Genomic DNA, 19,312 nt, shown 5'->3' with positions numbered 1-19,312 from the left:
CTCCGCCGGCTCGGGGGCCGCCTCCTGTTATATATAAGTGTCTATGTATGTACTCACCGGCAGCACTCCTGCTGCTGGTCCCTGCGCCAGCGCCAGCGCTCGGCGGCGCTCGCCTCCCACGACTCCGCCGGCTCGGGGGCCGCCTCCTGTTATATATAAGTGTCTATGTATGTACTCACCGGCAGCACTCCTGCTGCTGGTCCCTGCGCCAGCGCCAGCGCTCGGCGGCGCTCGCCTCCCACGACTCCGCCGGCTCGGGGGCCGCCTCCTGTTATATATAAGTGTCTATGTATGTACTCACCGGCAGCACTCCTGCTGCTGGTCCCTGCGCCAGCGCCAGCGCTCGGCGGCGCTCGCCTCCCACGACTCCGCCGGCTCGGGGGCCGCCTCCTGTTATATATAAGTGTCTATGTATGTACTCACCGGCAGCACTCCTGCTGCTGGTCCCTGCGCCAGCGCCAGCGCTCGGCGGCGCTCGCCTCCCACGACTCCGCCGGCTCGGGGGCCGCCTCCTGTTATATATAAGTGTCTATGTATGTACTCACCGGCAGCACTCCTGCTGCTGGTCCCTGCGCCAGCGCCAGCGCTCGGCGGCGCTCGCCTCCCACGACTCCGCCGGCTCGGGGGCCGCCTCCTGTTATATATAAGTGTCTATGTATGTACTCACCGGCAGCACTCCTGCTGCTGGTCCCTGCGCCAGCGCCAGCGCTCGGCGGCGCTCGCCTCCCACGACTCCGCCGGCTCGGGGGCCGCCTCCTGTTATATATAAGTGTCTATGTATGTACTCACCGGCAGCACTCCTGCTGCTGGTCCCTGCGCCAGCGCCAGCGCTCGGCGGCGCTCGCGTCCCACGACTCCGCCGGCTCGGGGGCCGCCTCCGCCGGCGCCGGCGCCTCGCTGTACCACACACATATACATACATTATATATATATTATGTCGGTTATACTCAAATATAACAGATGTTGCGACATTAACAATGCTAGTCCAATGTAGGGAGCGAGTATGTCATACCGGGCACATTACCATACTACGGGTTGCTATTATTACTAGAAATATTTTAAAATCAATTAGAAAAGAATAGAACTTTGCGCGACCCGGGAATTTCGTGAAGATTGCACACACTGACGACTACGCCACTGAGGTAGTCTTATAAAATTATTTTCTTTTTAATTAGCTAGGGTTAGGCCTTGAAGGAAGATATCTAGACAAAAACTTATATGTCTGAAAGTTCTTTAAAACATTTCTTGAGGGCATGCAAAGTTCCTAACCTACATTTACCCATCGTAGTGGACTCAAGACCTAATCCCTCCCTCAATGCGAGAGGAGACCCATGCACAGCAGTGGGACAGTAATGCCTTAAATGTATATTTAATTATTATGTATGTGTATTCTTATATACTTAGTCACAGTATCTTTCAGAAATTAATTAATTTATGAAAGTGAATGTTCGAAACGATATTTTATTATAAAAGAATTTAATATGATCTTATCTTCTCTTCCTCACGATGTTTTCCTTCACCGTTGGAGCATGTGATAATTATTTCTAATACACACATAACTTGGAAAAGTCATTGGTGTGTTGCCTCGGATTCGAACCTGCGACCACTTGCGTGGGAGGTGTCACTTATACCACTCGGCTATCACTGCTCAACATAATTTTTTATTTTTATTATTTGTTTTAAGATTTGATGATAAGTTTTAGAGTCTAAAAAGAAAAGTTCAAATAAAGTTTCAAATTTAATGAAATAAGTTTTTTAAGGTAATATACCTGTCAGTATCTAAGTCAGTGAGCAGTAGCTCGGCGCATGCGTCCGGTAGCGACATCTCGCGCACTGCACGTAACGCGATCTGAAAATAACAAACATTATTACATCTATACTAATATTATAAAGCTGAAGAGTTTGTTTGTTTGTTTGAACGCGCTAATCTCAGGAACTACTGGGCGATTTGAAAAAATTTTTCAGTGTTAGATAGCCTATTTATCGAGGAAGGCTATAGGCTATATATCATCACGCTACAACCAATAGGAGCAGAGTACCAGTAAAAAATGTTACAAAAACACGGAAAATTTTGATTCTCTTATGTGACGCAAGCGAAGTTGCCCGGGTCAGCTAGTGTTTTATATAGTTTCATGAAAGATTTATTAAATTGAAAGTTAAATAAATATAATGATATAGCTGACCCGCGCAACTTTGCTTGCGTCACATAAGAGAGAATGGCTCATAATTTCCCCCGTTTTTGTAACATCTTTTACTGGTACTCTGCACTTATTGGTCGTAGCGTGATGATATATATCCTATAGCCTTTCTCGATAAATGGGCTATCTAACACTGAAATAATTTTTCAAATCGGACAGTAGTTCCTGAGATTAGCGCGTTCAAACAAACAAATAGACTCTTCAGCTTTATAATATTAGTATAGATTTATATTAAAAGAATAATAATAATGTTTTCCTATCTGTTATCCGGTTTCATTGAAACTGGCCATCTGTGCAGGACTATGTTTATAGTGTCCAAGTGTGTGCACAATACACAGGTACACTCTCTATTACATAACTCTCATAGTCGTGTTTTATGAGAGGTTAGATGCAGGACGGCTTTACTTGCTCTCCGTGGTACGAAGGATTATGACTTCAATTTCTCAACTCCAGGCAATTACTAACAATTTAGTAACAGGAAATCTTGAAGAAGCTAGCTAGCTTTTCGCTAGCTCTTCTCATAAGGCTGTACTATTTCGGAGCTAGTGGTAGATTTAGTAATAATAATTGTAACGACTATCATAAGTGTCAATATTTGACCTAAATGAATAAATGATTTGATTTTGATTTGAAGATTATTGTATAAAAGTTGTCTTTTTTAAAACAATACTTGGCTAGTATCTCGATGCTCTACCACTATCGACTACCGACAACCGGCTAGTTATCGACATTTGACATTTAGAATGTACTGTCAAAATGTATAATAGAATACGGGAATTAACGCGAACACGCATTTTACCTTAAAATGCCTAACGTTTCGGCGCAGGTTGCAATCGCCGTGGTCCCAGGCTGACTGTGCGTGAAAATGCGTGTTCGCGTTAATTCCCGTATTCTATTATACATTAAACATGCAACGCGAGAGTTTAAAAGTTACTGTCAAAATGTTTTCTACGACACCCGTCAGACGCGCTGATCAGATCTAATATATAAAATTCGCGCGTCACAGTTTTCGTTGCCATACTTCTCCGAAACGGCTTGACCGATTCTCATGAAATTTTGTGAGCATATTGAGTAGGTCTGAGAATCGGCCAACATCTATTTTTCATTCACCGAAGTGACACATTTTTTTTTATATGGCAATGCAACGTTTGCCGGTTCAGCTACTTTTCATATAAAATTTCTCGATGACAGGTTGATTGATGGCAGTCGATAGAAGTAGAGAATTGAGCTACAGATCCAGGATTCGAACTTGAGACCTCTAACGCGGCAGTCGTATCTACCACTGGTCGCGTCACAGAAGCAATGATAGTAAACTATAATTATGTTGCATACCTGCTTGTACACGGTGAGTTTGTCGGTGGAGTGCAGCAGCAGCGCCCTAGCGGCGGGCGGCGCTCCCCGCAGCAGGCGCGCCCGCGCCCGCAGCTGCGCCAGCACGCGCGGCGACACGCACAGCCGCGCCGCGCCGCCCGCCGCGCCCTCCGCGCCGCCCGCAGCGTTGCTGGACCCGTCGCGCGCCGCCGACCGGGCTGCCGCCACCTGGGAGGGAATATAGGTCTGTATTGTAGACGCAAGCGCATACTAGTATTTGAGCTGGGCATCTCCGTGCTTCGGGGGACATATTAGTCGGTCCCAGCTGTTATCTACTAAGATAACAGTCGTTAAATCATGTCAAAGACCATTTGGACAGCTTGAACAACTTTGACACTAGGTTGACCACTAACCATACACATAGGTACAATCATAGATAGAAAGTAAAGAACGTCACTTGGTACAATGCTTACAAACTTCCCTCGCTTCATTCACATACATACATGTTGTGACACAAGTTATATACATACCATGTACAGCGTGTCAGGTATTCTGTGCAGGTATCTGTCGCGGCGCGCGCGGGACAGCTCCGCCTCGGGCACGGCTTGGTCCTCCAGTAACGCCTGCAAGTATGTACACATTATATAATAGTAGTAGTAATAATATAGTGAGTTAGTGAATGAGTGATGAACGAGTGAATGAGTGATGAACGAGTGATGAACGAGTGAATGAGTGATTAACCAGTGATGAATGAATGTATGAGTGATAATCGAGTGGGTGAATGAGTGAGTGAATGAGTGATGAACGAGTGAATAAGTGATGAACGAGTGAATGAGTGATGAACGAGTGATGAACGAGTGAATGAGTGATTAACCAGTGATGAATGAATGTATGAGTGATAATCGAGTGGGTGAATGAGTGAGTGAATGAGTGATGAACGAGTGAATAAGTGATGAACGAGTGAATGAGTGATGAACGAGTGAATGAGTGATGAATGAGTGAATGAATGATGAACGAGTGAATGAATGATGAATGAGTGAATGAATGATAAACGAGTGATGAACGAGTGAATGAGTAAATGAACGAGTGAATGAGTGATGAATGAGTGATGAACGAGTGAATGAGTAAATGAACGAGTGAGTGAGTGAGAGAATAAGTTAATGAACGAGTGCATATGTGAGTGAATAATGATCGAAAATGTTAGTGAATGAGTGACTGAAAGTGCGTGAGTGAGTGAACTAATAAGTGAGTGTATGAGTGAGCGAGTGAGTGGTACCTTGATCTCGTCGAGGTAGGGCAGGAAGCAGCGCGGCGGGCGGTAGGAGCCGCGCGCCAGCCACGCGTCCGCCTGCCCCGCGCCTTCACCCGCCGGCGGGACGATGCCGCGACGGACCACCTGCACACACACACACACACAGGTCAGATACTATATATGAACTAGACCAGAGGATCCTAACCAGTGGTCCGCGGACCACCCGTGGACTGTTGAAGTCAAAATATGGTCCGTGGACATTATAAACAAAGTCGTGCTCAGATGGCCAGTATCAATGAAACTGCCCGCCGTGGCCGTATGTCGGCAGAAGGCCATTATTACCTGTTGCAGCAGGTCGTGGTCGGGCGGCAGGTGCTCCAGCCGCAGCAGGGGCGCGAGCGGCGCCAGCTGGTCCCGCAGCGCGCTACAGTCATATACAGTGTGTGTACCTGTTGCAGCAGGTCGTGGTCGGGCGGCAGGTGCTCCAGCCGCAGCAGGGGGGCGAGCGGCGCCAGCTGGTCCCGCAGCGCGCTACAGTCATATACAGTGTGTGTACCTGTTGCAGCAGGTCGTGGTCGGGCGGCAGGTGCTCCAGCCGCAGCAGGGGCGCGAGCGGCGCCAGCTGGTCCCGCAGCGCGCTACAGTCATATACAGTGTGTGTACCTGTTGCAGCAGGTCGTGGTCGGGCGGCAGGTGCTCCAGCCGCAGCAGGGGGGCGAGCGGCGCCAGCTGGTCCCGCAGCGCGCTACAGTCATATACAGTGTGTGTACCTGTTGCAGCAGGTCGTGGTCGGGCGGCAGGTGCTCCAGCCGCAGCAGGGGGGCGAGCGGCGCCAGCTGGTCCCGCAGCGCGCTACAGTCATATACAGTGTGTGTACCTGTTGCAGCAGGTCGTGGTCGGGCGGCAGGTGCTCCAGCCGCAGCAGGGGGGCGAGCGGCGCCAGCTGGTCCCGCAGCGCGCTACAGTCATATACAGTGTGTGTACCTGTTGCAGCAGGTCGTGGTCGGGCGGCAGGTGCTCCAGCCGCAGCAGGGGGGCGAGCGGCGCCAGCTGGTCCCGCAGCGCGCTACAGTCATATACAGTGTGTGTACCTGTTGCAGCAGGTCGTGGTCGGGCGGCAGGTGCTCCAGCCGCAGCAGGGGGGCGAGCGGCGCCAGCTGGTCCCGCAGCGCGCTACAGTCATATACAGTGTGTGTACCTGTTGCAGCAGGTCGTGGTCGGGCGGCAGGTGCTCCAGCCGCAGCAGGGGGGCGAGCGGCGCCAGCTGGTCCCGCAGCGCGCTACAGTCATATACAGTGTGTGTACCTGTTGCAGCAGGTCGTGGTCGGGCGGCAGGTGCTCCAGCCGCAGCAGGGGGGCGAGCGGCGCCAGCTGGTCCCGCAGCGCGCTACAGTCATATACAGTGTGTGTACCTGTTGCAGCAGGTCGTGGTCGGGCGGCAGGTGCTCCAGCCGCAGCAGGGGGGCGAGCGGCGCCAGCTGGTCCCGCAGCGCGCTACAGTCATATACAGTGTGTGTACCTGTTGCAGCAGGTCGTGGTCGGGCGGCAGGTGCTCCAGCCGCAGCAGGGGGGCGAGCGGCGCCAGCTGGTCCCGCAGCGCGCTACAGTCATATACAGTGTGTGTACCTGTTGCAGCAGGTCGTGGTCGGGCGGCAGGTGCTCCAGCCGCAGCAGGGGGGCGAGCGGCGCCAGCTGGTCCCGCAGCGCGCTACAGTCATATACAGTGTGTGTACCTGTTGCAGCAGGTCGTGGTCGGGCGGCAGGTGCTCCAGCCGCAGCAGGGGGGCGAGCGGCGCCAGCTGGTCCCGCAGCGCGCTACAGTCATATACAGTGTGTGTACCTGTTGCAGCAGGTCGTGGTCGGGCGGCAGGTGCTCCAGCCGCAGCAGGGGGGCGAGCGGCGCCAGCTGGTCCCGCAGCGCGCTACAGTCATATACAGTGTGTGTACCTGTTGCAGCAGGTCGTGGTCGGGCGGCAGGTGCTCCAGCCGCAGCAGGGGGGCGAGCGGCGCCAGCTGGTCCCGCAGCGCGCTACAGTCATATACAGTGTGTGTACCTGTTGCAGCAGGTCGTGGTCGGGCGGCAGGTGCTCCAGCCGCAGCAGGGGGGCGAGCGGCGCCAGCTGGTCCCGCAGCGCGCTACAGTCATATACAGTGTGTGTACCTGTTGCAGCAGGTCGTGGTCGGGCGGCAGGTGCTCCAGCCGCAGCAGGGGGGCGAGCGGCGCCAGCTGGTCCCGCAGCGCGGCGTCGCCCGCGTCGCGCCGCCGACAGCCGCGCCGCCCCACCGACTGCGCGCGGCACAGCACCACGCTCGACTCTGGGGGGGGAGGGGGGATATTATATACAGCTAACCCGCGCAACGTCCCTTGCGTCACTTAAGAGAATGAGTCAAAATTTTCCCCGTTTTTGTAACAATTTTCGTTGCTACTCCGCTCCTAATGACTGTAGCGTGATGTTATATGTATGTATAGCCTTCCTCGATAAATGGGCTATCTAACACTGAAAGAATTTTTCAAATCGGACCATAGTTCCTGAGATTAGCGCGTTGGAACAAACAAACTCTTTAGCTTTATAATATTAGTATAGATATTCCTACCTCTGCGGTCGGCGGGCTGGTCGGCGGCCCAGCGCAGCAGCGCGCGCAGCACCTGCGCCTCGCTGGCCTGCAGGAACGACGAGCCCAGCGCGTCCGCCAGCGCCGCCAGCGGGATGCGCCCGCAGCCCGCCCCGGACATGATGGACGGGAACTCGTCGCGGAGGTAGCGCATCGCTTGGCTGTACACAAGACACTATTTGTATTAACATCACATTATTACACGAAACTGTATAATGCAACAATTTGACTGAAAAACAATAGTTTTATAGAGAAGAAAATAAACATAACAATTTGTATTTTTGTCTACACATAAAATCACAATATTTACAACACACTGTCACATTATTGCACGAAACTATATATGCAACAACATATTGGAATCACTGCTAATTCGGGAGTTATGATGCCAAAGAAAGACAGACAGACACACACACAGACACGTCAAACTTATAATACCCCTCTTTTTCTGACGGGGGTAAAGAATGCGTGTTCGCGTTAATTCCCGTATGATATTATACTGCAAGCTGTGTCAGCACCAGGCGTAGAGCCCTAGGGCTGCAGAGACGTACCGCTGCACCCAGTGCGAGGCGTGCGGCGCCGCGGCCCAGCGCAGCACGAGCGGCAGCGTGTCGGCCGACAGCGCCTCCACGATGGCGTCCTCGCAGCCCTGCACCACGATGGGCATCTCCAGGAACCTGACACAACATACATATCAGCCTTTGTACCAAACTATGTCGGCTTCCAGTCTCACCGGACGCAGCTGAATACCAGTATTGTACATGCAGCGGCTGTCTATCAGACCTCCACAACACAGTTACCTGACTTATAACACGATACTAAGACTGCCTGGTCGGAGGATCCTCCCTTTGTGTTGGAGGAACATGACACCTCGTTCCTCCACAGTGGTCAACCTAGTGTCAAAGTTGTTCAAGCCGCCCGAGAGGCCTTTGACGTGGCTTAACGACTGTTATCTTAATAGAACAGCCAGTACCAACTATGTACTACGTGCCCTCCGAAGCACGGAGACGCCCAGCTCAAATACCACTATGCGGTCACCCATCTATGGAATGAGCGCGCCAAGGGTTGCTTAACTAACAGATCATTTACCGACCGGTGAGCGCCATTTTATGGGCGCCTCTACTTTTGCAACGATAGTAGTCAAGTTACGCGACCCACGTTAATGGTCGATAATTCGAACTCAAGATAACATACGAGGTGTGTTCAAAAAGTAGGTACATATGACTATTCCAAGTTATATGTATATTAGAAATAATGATCACTTGTTCCAACGGTGAAGGAAAACTGAATGATTAAACCTTGCATTTTTAAGTTATTAAACACATTTTTTAAATTCTTGGTAATTAGCAACCTAATATCGAACTACATAATATTTAAATTTCAAAGTCTACTTGGTTATGAGCAATGATAGCCGAGAGGTATAAGTTGACACCTCCCACGCAAGTGGTCGCAGGTTCGAACCCGAGGCAACACACAAATGACTTTTAGAAGTTATGTGTGTATTAGAAATAATTATCACATGCTTCAACGGTGAAAGAAAACATCGTGAAGAAACCTTGCATGCCTAAAATTTGTTTAACACATTTATTGAGGGCATGCAAAGTCCCCAACCCGCACTTGGCCAGCGTGGTGGACTCAAGGCCTAACCCCTCCCTCATTACGGGAGGAGACCCTTGCCCAGCAGTGGGACAGTAATGGGTTAAATTTATTTTTATAATATCATTATCTAAGACATATAATGATATTATAATGTGACTCACCTAGCAATCTCGTACAGCTGGAAGGCATCGTCTAACGTCGCGGCGGTGACCGGTCGTGTGCCGCCGCGAGTCACTCCCGACCACGCCTGTCACATACATACATACATTATATACTTATACATGAAATAATATTAATATATGTAGAGGGAAAAGAAGTTGAGTTCGAGCACCAACCCTCTCCCCCTCGCCCCCATTCTTTTGATAAATTGAATTGAAGACTTGCTTTCAAATTGGGAATCTTAGAATTTATAAAAAAACTTTTCTTTTTAACCCGTTAGTGTCCCACTGCTGGGCAAGGATCTCCTCTCAAACGAGGAAGGGGTCAGGCCTTGACCCTTACAAATATCATTAAAAAATCATTAGAAATTTTTTTGTTTATGTTTAACTATTTAATTAAGGTTATTTTGGGAAAGACTTTTGCGATTTTAAACAAAGTTCAGTGGGTTTAAGTTCTACCAAAAAACAATCCTGACTGAAAATTTATAATTCGTGCTTAATTTTAATGTAACCAAATCAACACGAAACAGTGTTTTATAGTAGGTACTTAATATAATAAGATTTTTAACAAATTTTAAAAGGGGAGAAGTTCTGAATTCATGCTTAATTTTAATGTACCTATGTAAAGTAACATTAAAGCGAGTAAAACAGTATTTGATAGTAGGTAGTTAATAAAATAATGTTATAGTTACCGTGTTCCCACTGCCGGTGCTGTTGGTAGACGAGGGCGACGTGGAGTTCCTGCCGATGAGGCTCAGGTCCACCTGACAACATACATACATACATAGAGATATCAGTATAATCAATTATTATTTATTTTATTTACATACGCGGCGCGCGGGCGAACCTGCGCGGCAACACCTTCTCGTCCACGCACACGGCGCCCCCCGCGCCCGCTCCCCCCGCGCCCCCCGCCCCCCGCGCCCCTCCCCCAGTATACTCACGGTGTCAGTGTAGGCGGCATGCAGCAGCGCGCGGGCGAACCTGCGCGGCAACACCTTCTCGTCCACGCACACGGCGCCCCCCGCGCCCGCTCCCCCCGCGCCCCCCGCCCCCCGCGCCCCTCCCCCAGTATACTCACGGTGTCAGTGTAGGCGGCATGCAGCAGCGCGCGGGCGAACCTGCGCGGCAACACCTTCTCGTCCACGCACACGGCGCCCCCCGCGCCCGCTCCCCCCGCGCCCCCCGCCCCCCGCGCCCCTCCCCCAGTATACTCACGGTGTCAGTGTAGGCGGCATGCAGCAGCGCGCGGGCGAACCTGCGCGGCAACACCTTCTCGTCCACGCACACGGCGCCCCCCGCGCCCGCTCCCCCCGCGCCCCCCGCCCCCCGCGCCCCTCCCCCAGTATACTCACGGTGTCAGTGTAGGCGGCATGCAGCAGCGCGCGGGCGAACCTGCGCGGCAACACCTTCTCGTCCACGCACACGGCGCCCCCCGCGCCCGCTCCCCCCGCGCCCCCCGCCCCCCGCGCCCCTCCCCCAGTATACTCACGGTGTCAGTGTAGGCGGCATGCAGCAGCGCGCGGGCGAACCTGCGCGGCAACACCTTCTCGTCCACGCACACGGCGCCCCCCGCGCCCGCTCCCCCCGCGCCCCCCGCCCCCCGCGCCCCTCCCCCAGTATACTCACGGTGTCAGTGTAGGCGGCATGCAGCAGCGCGCGGGCGAACCTGCGCGGCAACACCTTCTCGTCCACGCACACGGCGCCCCCCGCGCCCGCTCCCCCCGCGCCCCCCGCCCCCCGCGCCCCTCCCCCAGTATACTCACGGTGTCAGTGTAGGCGGCATGCAGCAGCGCGCGGGCGAACCTGCGCGGCAACACCTTCTCGTCCACGCACACGGCGCCCCCCGCGCCCGCTCCCCCCGCGCCCCCCGCCCCCCGCGCCCCTCCCCCAGTATACTCACGGTGTCAGTGTAGGCGGCATGCAGCAGCGCGCGGGCGAACCTGCGCGGCAACACCTTCTCGTCCACGCACACGGCGCCCCCCGCGCCCGCTCCCCCCGCGCCCCCCGCGCCCGCCGCACTGCTGCGCCGGGACATCACGCTCCTGCAGGAGACACAACATTATAAACATTTAACTTTACATCTTGTATTCTGTACATCAACAACCGCGGCAAAGTGTGCTTAACCTACAGAAGGTCCCTCCCCACCACTATACGGTCACCCATCCATATAATAACCGCAGCGAGGTGCAAAGTCTCTCACTACCCAGTTCAAACCCCACAATACGGTCACCCATCCGTGTATTGACCGCGGCAAGGTTCACTCAACTCACCTGAAGAACCTGGACCTGGCGGCCAGCACGAGGCGGTGGCAGGGCAGCTCCAGCGCCGTGCGGAACCCGTACGCGGCGCCGCACCCCCCCTCCAGCCGGAACACCAGCCGGGCGTCCGCCATCTCTCCTGCGCCATAATACTATGTTATTACACACTAGCTGACCCGGCAAACGTTGCTTTGCCATATAAAAAAAATATCATTATAGGCTATATATCATCACGCTACGACCAAAAGGAGCAGAGTACCAGTAAAAAATGTTACAAAACGAGAAAAATTTTGACCCATCCTCTCTCATGTGACGCAGGCGAAGTTGCGCGGATCAGCTAGTTATATATATAAAGATTACACAAAATCTAAATGAACTAGCTTCCTCCCAGTGACTTCGTCCGCCTGAGAAAGATACCAGATATAGTAAAAAGTATCCTATATTGTGTGAATCTAGGTTAATTTCAGTTCAATCAGTTGAAAATTTAATTTTTTTACACACTTCACCCCCTATCTTATGCCTTTAGGGGTGAAATTTACCAAAATCCTTTCTTAAGGGACGCCTGAGTCATAGTAGCTCTATGCAAGCAAAGTCTCAGCTCTGTCGGTTTAAAATTGACAAAGTTTCATACAAACTTTCATCCCCTATTTTATCCCCTTAGTGGTAGAATTGATCAAAATCCTTTCTTAGCGGATGTCTACGTCATAACATGTACCTGCATGACAAATGTCAGCTCGATCCGTCCAGTGGTTTGTGCTGTGCGTTGATAGATCACTATGTCATATTGGTACTGTCTTCTTTTCGAAAGCATTTACCATGAACATTTTATTAATAACTAGCTGACCCGCGCAACTTCGCTTGCGTCACATAAGAGAGAATGGGTCAAAATTTTCCCCGTTTTGTAACATTTTTTACTGGTACTCTGCTCCTATTGGTCGTAGCGTGATGATATATAGCCTATAGCCTTCCTCGATAAATGGGCTATCTAACACTGAAAGAATTTTTCAAATCGGACCAGTAGTTCCTGAGATTTGCGCGTTCAAACAAACAAACAAACTCTTCAGCTTTATAATATTAGTATAGATAGACAAATAACAAACCTGAGTCCAGCAGATATCTCATGTCATGGTGTAGCGAGTCGAGCGAGAAGCCCAGCGCCGCGCCCAGGCGCCGCAGCGTGGCCGCGTCCGAGCGCGCGCCGCACGAGCACCGCCCGCCCGACGACCAGGCTGACGGACATACATACATACATTAATATAATCCATTAATGTCCCACTGCTGGGCAAGGGTCTCCCGTAATGAGTTGCCACCACGCTGACCAAGTGGGGGACTTTGTATGCTTACAAGAACTGTTCTAAGCTCTCGGGCATGTAAGGTTGCATCACGATGTTTTCCTTCACCGTTATAACAAGTGATAGTTATTTCTAATACACACATAACTTGGAAAAGTTATTGATATCATATATATAACTATCTTAAAAGTGCATATTTGCTGTGTGGTTTCTTTTTACATAAATACGGAAAAATCATTATCACTTGTTAAAACGGTGAAGGAAAACATCGTAAGGAAAGCTTGCATGCACAGAAACACATCTCGAAAATATGCAAAAAATCACATATATAGTGGTAAAGTAGAGCAGTGATAGCCGAGTGGCATAAGTTGACACCCCCACGCCACTGGTCGCAGGTTCGAACACGAGGCAACACACCAATGACTTTTCCAAGTTATGTGTGTATTAGAAATAATTATCACATGCTTCAACGGTGAAGGAAAACATCGTGAGGAAACCTTGCATGACTACAATTTGTTTAATACATTTATTGAGGGCATGCAAAGTCCCCACACTTGGTTAGCGTGGCGGATTCAAGGCCTAACCCCTCCCTCATTCGGGAGGAGTAGCCCAGCAGTGGGAAAGGCAAAGGTCAGTAATAAAACAATAGCAACAGTGGTAGTTAAGTGATACTCACTATTATTGCCATCCACATTGATAATGTCTAGGTCCACGTCGGCGGCTGCGTTCCGGTCCCATTCTGTAAGTAAATACATATTGTTTTAATACATATAAGTAAAATGAGAGCCTTCATATTAATCATTTTTCGAACGTTTTACATTAGTTACATTTCGAAATTATGTCTATCTAGTAGCAATATCTAAAATTGCTCGAAAAAATTGATACAATTTAAATTTAAGTTAACCTCAATTATCAGTGTTAAAATTACTAATCTTATTTTATTTAAAAGTTATTAAGTTTTTCACTTTAAACGCTTCTATTACAAGTTTAGTTTTACGAGTAAGCGTAATATAAATCGTTGCTATAAAGCAAAAGGGCCACAAATAAAAAAATCCTTTTTATTATGAAAATTTGCATTTTATCAGGTTTATAAAAATAACTTAAGTTATTTTTTATTGTCTATAATTTGGATTTTTTTAAATTGTGGCCCTTTTGTTTTAAAGCAGCGAAATAGTTATAAGCTACAACACTCACTATGACACAGCGTGCACACGGGGCGGGCGCCGGGGGGGCCCGCAGCGCCGCCCGCCCCCGCGCCCGCCCCCGCGCCCGCGTACAGCGCCAGCACGGCCGCCTCCACCTCCGCGCGGGACAGAGACCCCGCCGCGCCTTCTAGCGGCACGCGGACTGCGCCACTGGAGGAATAGAGACAAAAAATATAATTTAGATAAGTAGTTTAAACTAAATAACAACAATATTTTTTGTTGCTAGAAAATTTAAAATTAGATCATTATAAAAGAAGTGGGCAATTATGTTTATACAATACAATATGGTCAGACAATTTCGCTATCAAAGTTTTGTAATAATAAGGATATACAAGTGGTATATAACGTCTAGTAGACCACGTTGACAGTGATCCAGTAGACCCGTAAGCACGTAAGCAATGATAAGTTACAATAAATTGTAGTCTAGTGGACTCCATACACATTGTAGTTTCACATATTTAAAAGATTAAAGATAAGGACCTCTACATGTTGGCTTGGGCACCACGCTTGCCTTCCGAATTTCGGGGACTCCGCAGTCCCGAGATATACAAAAGACGTACAAATGATAATAATAATGCCGTCCTGGCCGATTTCGGTTACGGCCGTCAGTTTCATTGCCACCAACCAACCAAATTGTAGTTCTAACAGACCCCGAAATCGAGGTGCTGTAGACCCAAATACGTGTTCAAAATCCAGGTGACCGCTTAAATACTAGTCTAGTAGTCCCCACATATGCAAACCCCATATTATTATATAAACATCATGCGGTGGTCTATACCAGACCGGAGACGTCCACTAGATCAACTCGCTGTGGTCTATTAGACCACTAGACCGCTACAGGTGGTGTACTCACGGTGGATATCTCTGCAGCAGGTCCCTGAAGTAGGTGCAGCGGGCGGCGAGCACCGCGCGGTGCGCCGGCAGCGACCAGCCGCTGCCCACCAGCTCTATGTCGCACCACCATCTGTCACAGAGAGAGGAGGTCAGTGACACTGTATCGTACTTGTGGGGGTCAATGACCCGCGAGTGAGCGAGTGAAAACTTGTGAATGAATAACTCCCGGTTTCTGAGGTACATTTATCGGTAGTTTATCTATTCTACAGCTTTTAAACTCATATAAAAACGCTATTAAATAGATAAACTACCGATAAATGTATTCGGAAACCGGTACTAAGTTAATAAGTGAGTAGATGGGAATGTGAATAAGCGAGAAAGTGAGTACGTGATTATACGTGATTAAATAAGTGATAGAGTGAGTGAATGAATGACTGAATAAGTGAGTGAATAAATGACTGAATGAGTGAGTGAATAAATGACAGAATGAGTGAGTGAATGAATGATTGAATGAGTGAGTAAATGAATGATTGAATGAGTGAGTGATAGAGTGAGTGAATGAATGACTGAACGAGTGGTTGAGTGAGTGAGTCGCACCTGTCCCGGTAGGCGGCGGCGAGGTCCGCGTGCAGCGCGCCGGCGGGCTCGCGCGCCAGCTCGGCCTGCGTGGCGAGGTCGCGCAGCGCCGCGCCCGCCTCCAGCTCCTCGCACAGCAGGAACACCTCCGCCAGCCGCCACGACGACACCACCGAGCGGATGAACCGCGCGTGCTCGCACCCTGGCACACACACACACACACACACAACATTAACACAAACTACCACGATTCTCAATCCAGTCTTTAAACTAGCTTCCAATCATACCAGTTCTGAAATTATAATCCGATTCTAGACTAGAGGAACTTCGACGATATCGAGAGTGTGGCTACTGATTTATGAAGCCAAGTGCAAACCCTGTACCACTTGAAAGGATGAAAGAAAATAAGTAGGTACATTCTTGCATACCTTACAAGTATTATAGACAGTTCTTGAAGGAATAAGTCCAAGTTTTCTGCTAGTGTGACTCAAGACCTTACCCCTCCCTCGTTCCGGTAAGATACTCTTACTCAGCAATGGATTCTTAATTTATTTTATGAAGTTAGTGTCTTAATATAATAATAATAATAATGTCCTCCTAGCCGATATACGGCTACGGCGGTCAGTTCCATTGAAACTGGCCATCTGTGCAGGACTTTGTTTATAGTGCCCAAGTGTGTGCACAATACACAGGTACACTCTCTATTCCATCACTCTCATAGTTCGGTGGGACGGATAACCGACACGACCAGTGAGAGGTCAGGCGCAGGACCGACGGCTTTACGTGCTCTCCGAGGCACGGAGGTCTTTGACCTCAACTTCCTAACTCCGGGCAATCTCTAAGAAATTCTTAACAGAAAATCTCAGAAAATACTTTTTTTTTTTTTTGGCCCGACCCAGGATTCTAACCCGAGACCTCTCGCAACGCAGTCGCATATACTACCGACCGCGCCACAGAGGCAGTTAAATTTGTCTTAATATTTGTAACAGTGATAGCCGAGTGGTATAAGTTGGTACCTCTCACGCAGGTGATTGAGGATTTGAAGCAACACACCAATGACTTTTCAGTTATGTGTGTATAAGAAATAATGATCACTTGTTAAAACATCGTGATTCAACCTCGCGTGTCTGCTAATTCTTTAACACAGTTCTTGAAGGTATGCAAAGTCTCCATGTTTGGTCAGCGTGGTGGACTCAAGGCCTAACCCCTCCCTCATTACAGGAAGAGACCCTTGCCCAGCAGTGGGACAGTAATGGGCTGATATTTGCGTTATAGTGCTCAGTATACAGTGTATTACAAAGTGGTACATATAATATTATAATGCAACGGGTCTTAATAGGGATTGAAAATGAAAGGTTAGGAGACCTTATTTATCCGACGTTTCGATCGAATTACATCGACCGTGGTCACGGGCTAACTGACTGACAAATAAGGTTCTAACCTTTAATTTTCAATCGCGTTTAAGACCCGTTGCATTATAATATTTATGTAGATCTCAGTATATAGTGTATTAAGTGTTACATACCTCTATCAGGTCGGTTGTCCCTGGGGCGGCGGACGAGCGCGATCCGTCGCCGCAGCGTGCCCAGCCCCGAGCCGGCAGCCTTCTTCTTTCTCTCTCTAACAACACACAGAACGAAAGAGACGTCAATATTATGAACTACTTGAAGCTAAGGAAGCTATAGGATTTATGGGATGGGTGCTGAAAGAGGAATACTCAAATATATTATACCTAGCTGTAAAAACAATTTTTTTTTTGGGTCAAACATAAATATTTCATAAAAAATAAAGTCTTCATACTTAACAGTTACCTACAGTACATAGTAAGTTAATTCATACAATACTTTCTAAAATAAATTAAAACTTCAAGCTCATAATTAATTACTGCATTATAAGTTATAATTTATAACTAATTAATTAAAAATACAAGTGTGTGTACATTACATAGATACACTCTCTATTACATCACTCTTATAGTGCGTTAGAACAGTACATATGACTATCTAAAAAATCAGTCGCTGCACTGACAGACAACTCATAGACAGAAAGAATAAGGCGTGATCCTATGAAAAATAAACTTAAATCTCAGAAATAACTGTTTTTTACCGACCCGGGATTCAAACCCAAGACCTAGGCAGTATCACTTACTAAAGACACGCAAAAAAGCCAGTTAATTATGAGCAACAAATCTTTTATTTGAAGACTTTTGCAGGCTTACTCCCGACAGTATCGAGTCGAAAATCAAATTCGATTGGTTCGAGCAAATGTCAAAGAGTAGTAAATTTCTAACTAGCGCGTGATTTAACGCTGGTTTAAAGTTAAACTAATAGGATTGTTTAATGCAGATTAGTTTCATTTTAAACCAGCGTCGATATTACTGTAAGCCTGCTGGATAATAAAGTGTGAGTATAGCTGAAGGGTAAGACTTTAGGCTACTAGCTGACCCGCGCAACTTCGCTTGCGTCACATAAGAGAGAATGGATCAGAATTTTCCCTGTTTTTCGTAACACTTTTTACTGTTACTCTGCTCCTATTGGTCGTAGCGTGATGATATATAGCCTAAAGCCTTCCTCAATAAATGGGCTATCTAACACTGAAAGAATTTTTCAAATCGGACCAGCAGTTCCTGAGATTAGCGCGTTCAAACAAACAAAGAAACAAACTCTTCAGCTTTATAATATTAGTATAGTATAGATTTTAGCTAGAGTGGAACAGCTCAGCAAGGTGAGGAGTGGAGTATACTGACCGTATGACATCAGCCATGGTGGGAGGCGCGGCCGGCACGCCGGCGCCGTCACACGCCTCGCCCTCCTGCGACAGAATACCTTCTTTAACACCCTCAACAACGACTAGTGGTCTGCTGACTACCTCGAGAGTTACAACCATGAGAGTGGTCTGTTGGTCTTCAGCTTACACATACAAACCACTGGCAAAAACCCACCAAGTGCTGATTCGATTTCGATTTCTTTTAAAAACAACTCCCGCACTAAGAACTGCTCTTGTGTCGCGGGGACTTTTACAAACATACAAACAACGGACACAAAGCACAACCAGACCCGAAACAATTATTCGTGGATCGCACAAATAATTGGCCATAGTTAAACGGAAAGGATCCAACCCACACTATGGGTAAAATGAGTTATGTATACCAAAACACTCCTTGAAGTTAAAATTTTAATATCACGAAAACAATCCAAGTAAAATTCAAACCCACCATGAAGTTTATAGTCCTGAGTTAGTCCCCAAAGTTAAAGTGATCTGAACTTAAAAGTTAAATATCTCGAAACTACGTCTGTGTGGGTTGGATCGTTTCCGTTTAACTATGGCCAATTGTTCCGTGTGGGAATCTAACCCACGACCTCCCGACGCAATGGTAGCGGCGTGGTGATCTTAACCACTGCGCCACGGAGGCAGTCTATATTATACCTGCAGCTGGTTTGAAGGTAGGATGATGATAGTGGTAGGTACCTGTGGATGCGAGAGCGCGGCGCCCATGTCGGCTTGGCGCGCGCACAGACAGCACAGCAGCCGGCTCATGGGGCGCCCGCCACCGCCATCACCGCGCCATCACCGCGCCCAGCACACCTGCACACACATAACATTATAAACATAAAACTCATTAAGTCCCCAACTTCACCAGCGTGGTGGACTAAAGGCTTTCCTCGTTCGGGAGGAGACCCTTACCCGGCAGTGTAGCAGTAACAGGGTTTTAAGAAAAATTAGATTGGTACCCTCATGTCAAATATTATCAAAACTAGCTGACCCGCGCGACTTCGCTTGCGTAACATAAGAATGGGTAAAAATTTCCCCCGTTTTTGTAACATTTTTTACTGGTACTCTGGTCCTATTGGTAGTAGCGTGATGATATATAGCCTATAGCCTTCCTCGATGAATGGACTATCAAAAACCGAAAGACTTTCAAATCGGCCCAGTAGTTTCTGAGATTAGCGCGTTCAAACAAACAAACAAACTCTTCAGCTCTATAATATTAAGTATAGATTACAGAGACTATC

General features: G+C 48.6%; 1 protein-coding gene across 1 annotated transcript; it reads right to left on the bottom strand.

Moving 5' to 3' along the window:
* Positions 1 to 27: 27 nt before the first annotated feature.
* Positions 28 to 18,860, bottom strand: LOC142985396 (BTB/POZ domain-containing protein 7; the record flags this gene model as incomplete). The annotated part of the gene is made up of 20 exons (XM_076133525.1): positions 28 to 897; positions 1,770 to 1,849; positions 3,531 to 3,737; positions 4,040 to 4,132; positions 4,786 to 4,905; positions 6,923 to 7,077; positions 7,357 to 7,535; positions 7,926 to 8,051; positions 9,135 to 9,207; positions 9,844 to 9,895; positions 11,035 to 11,176; positions 11,405 to 11,531; positions 12,493 to 12,621; positions 13,361 to 13,423; positions 13,879 to 14,039; positions 14,743 to 14,853; positions 15,321 to 15,501; positions 16,825 to 16,919; positions 18,046 to 18,110; positions 18,768 to 18,860. Coding segments are annotated over 20 exons (2,364 nt in total), but the record flags the coding sequence as incomplete, so codon positions are not given.
* Between the last annotated feature and the right edge of the window lie 452 nt (positions 18,861 to 19,312).

This window comes from Anticarsia gemmatalis, chromosome 30, assembly GCF_050436995.1.
Source record: "Anticarsia gemmatalis isolate Benzon Research Colony breed Stoneville strain chromosome 30, ilAntGemm2 primary, whole genome shotgun sequence".
NCBI lineage: Eukaryota > Metazoa > Arthropoda > Insecta > Lepidoptera > Erebidae > Anticarsia > Anticarsia gemmatalis.
Note: the sequence above shows the minus strand (reverse complement) of the source record. Positions and strands in the feature narration are given on the sequence as shown.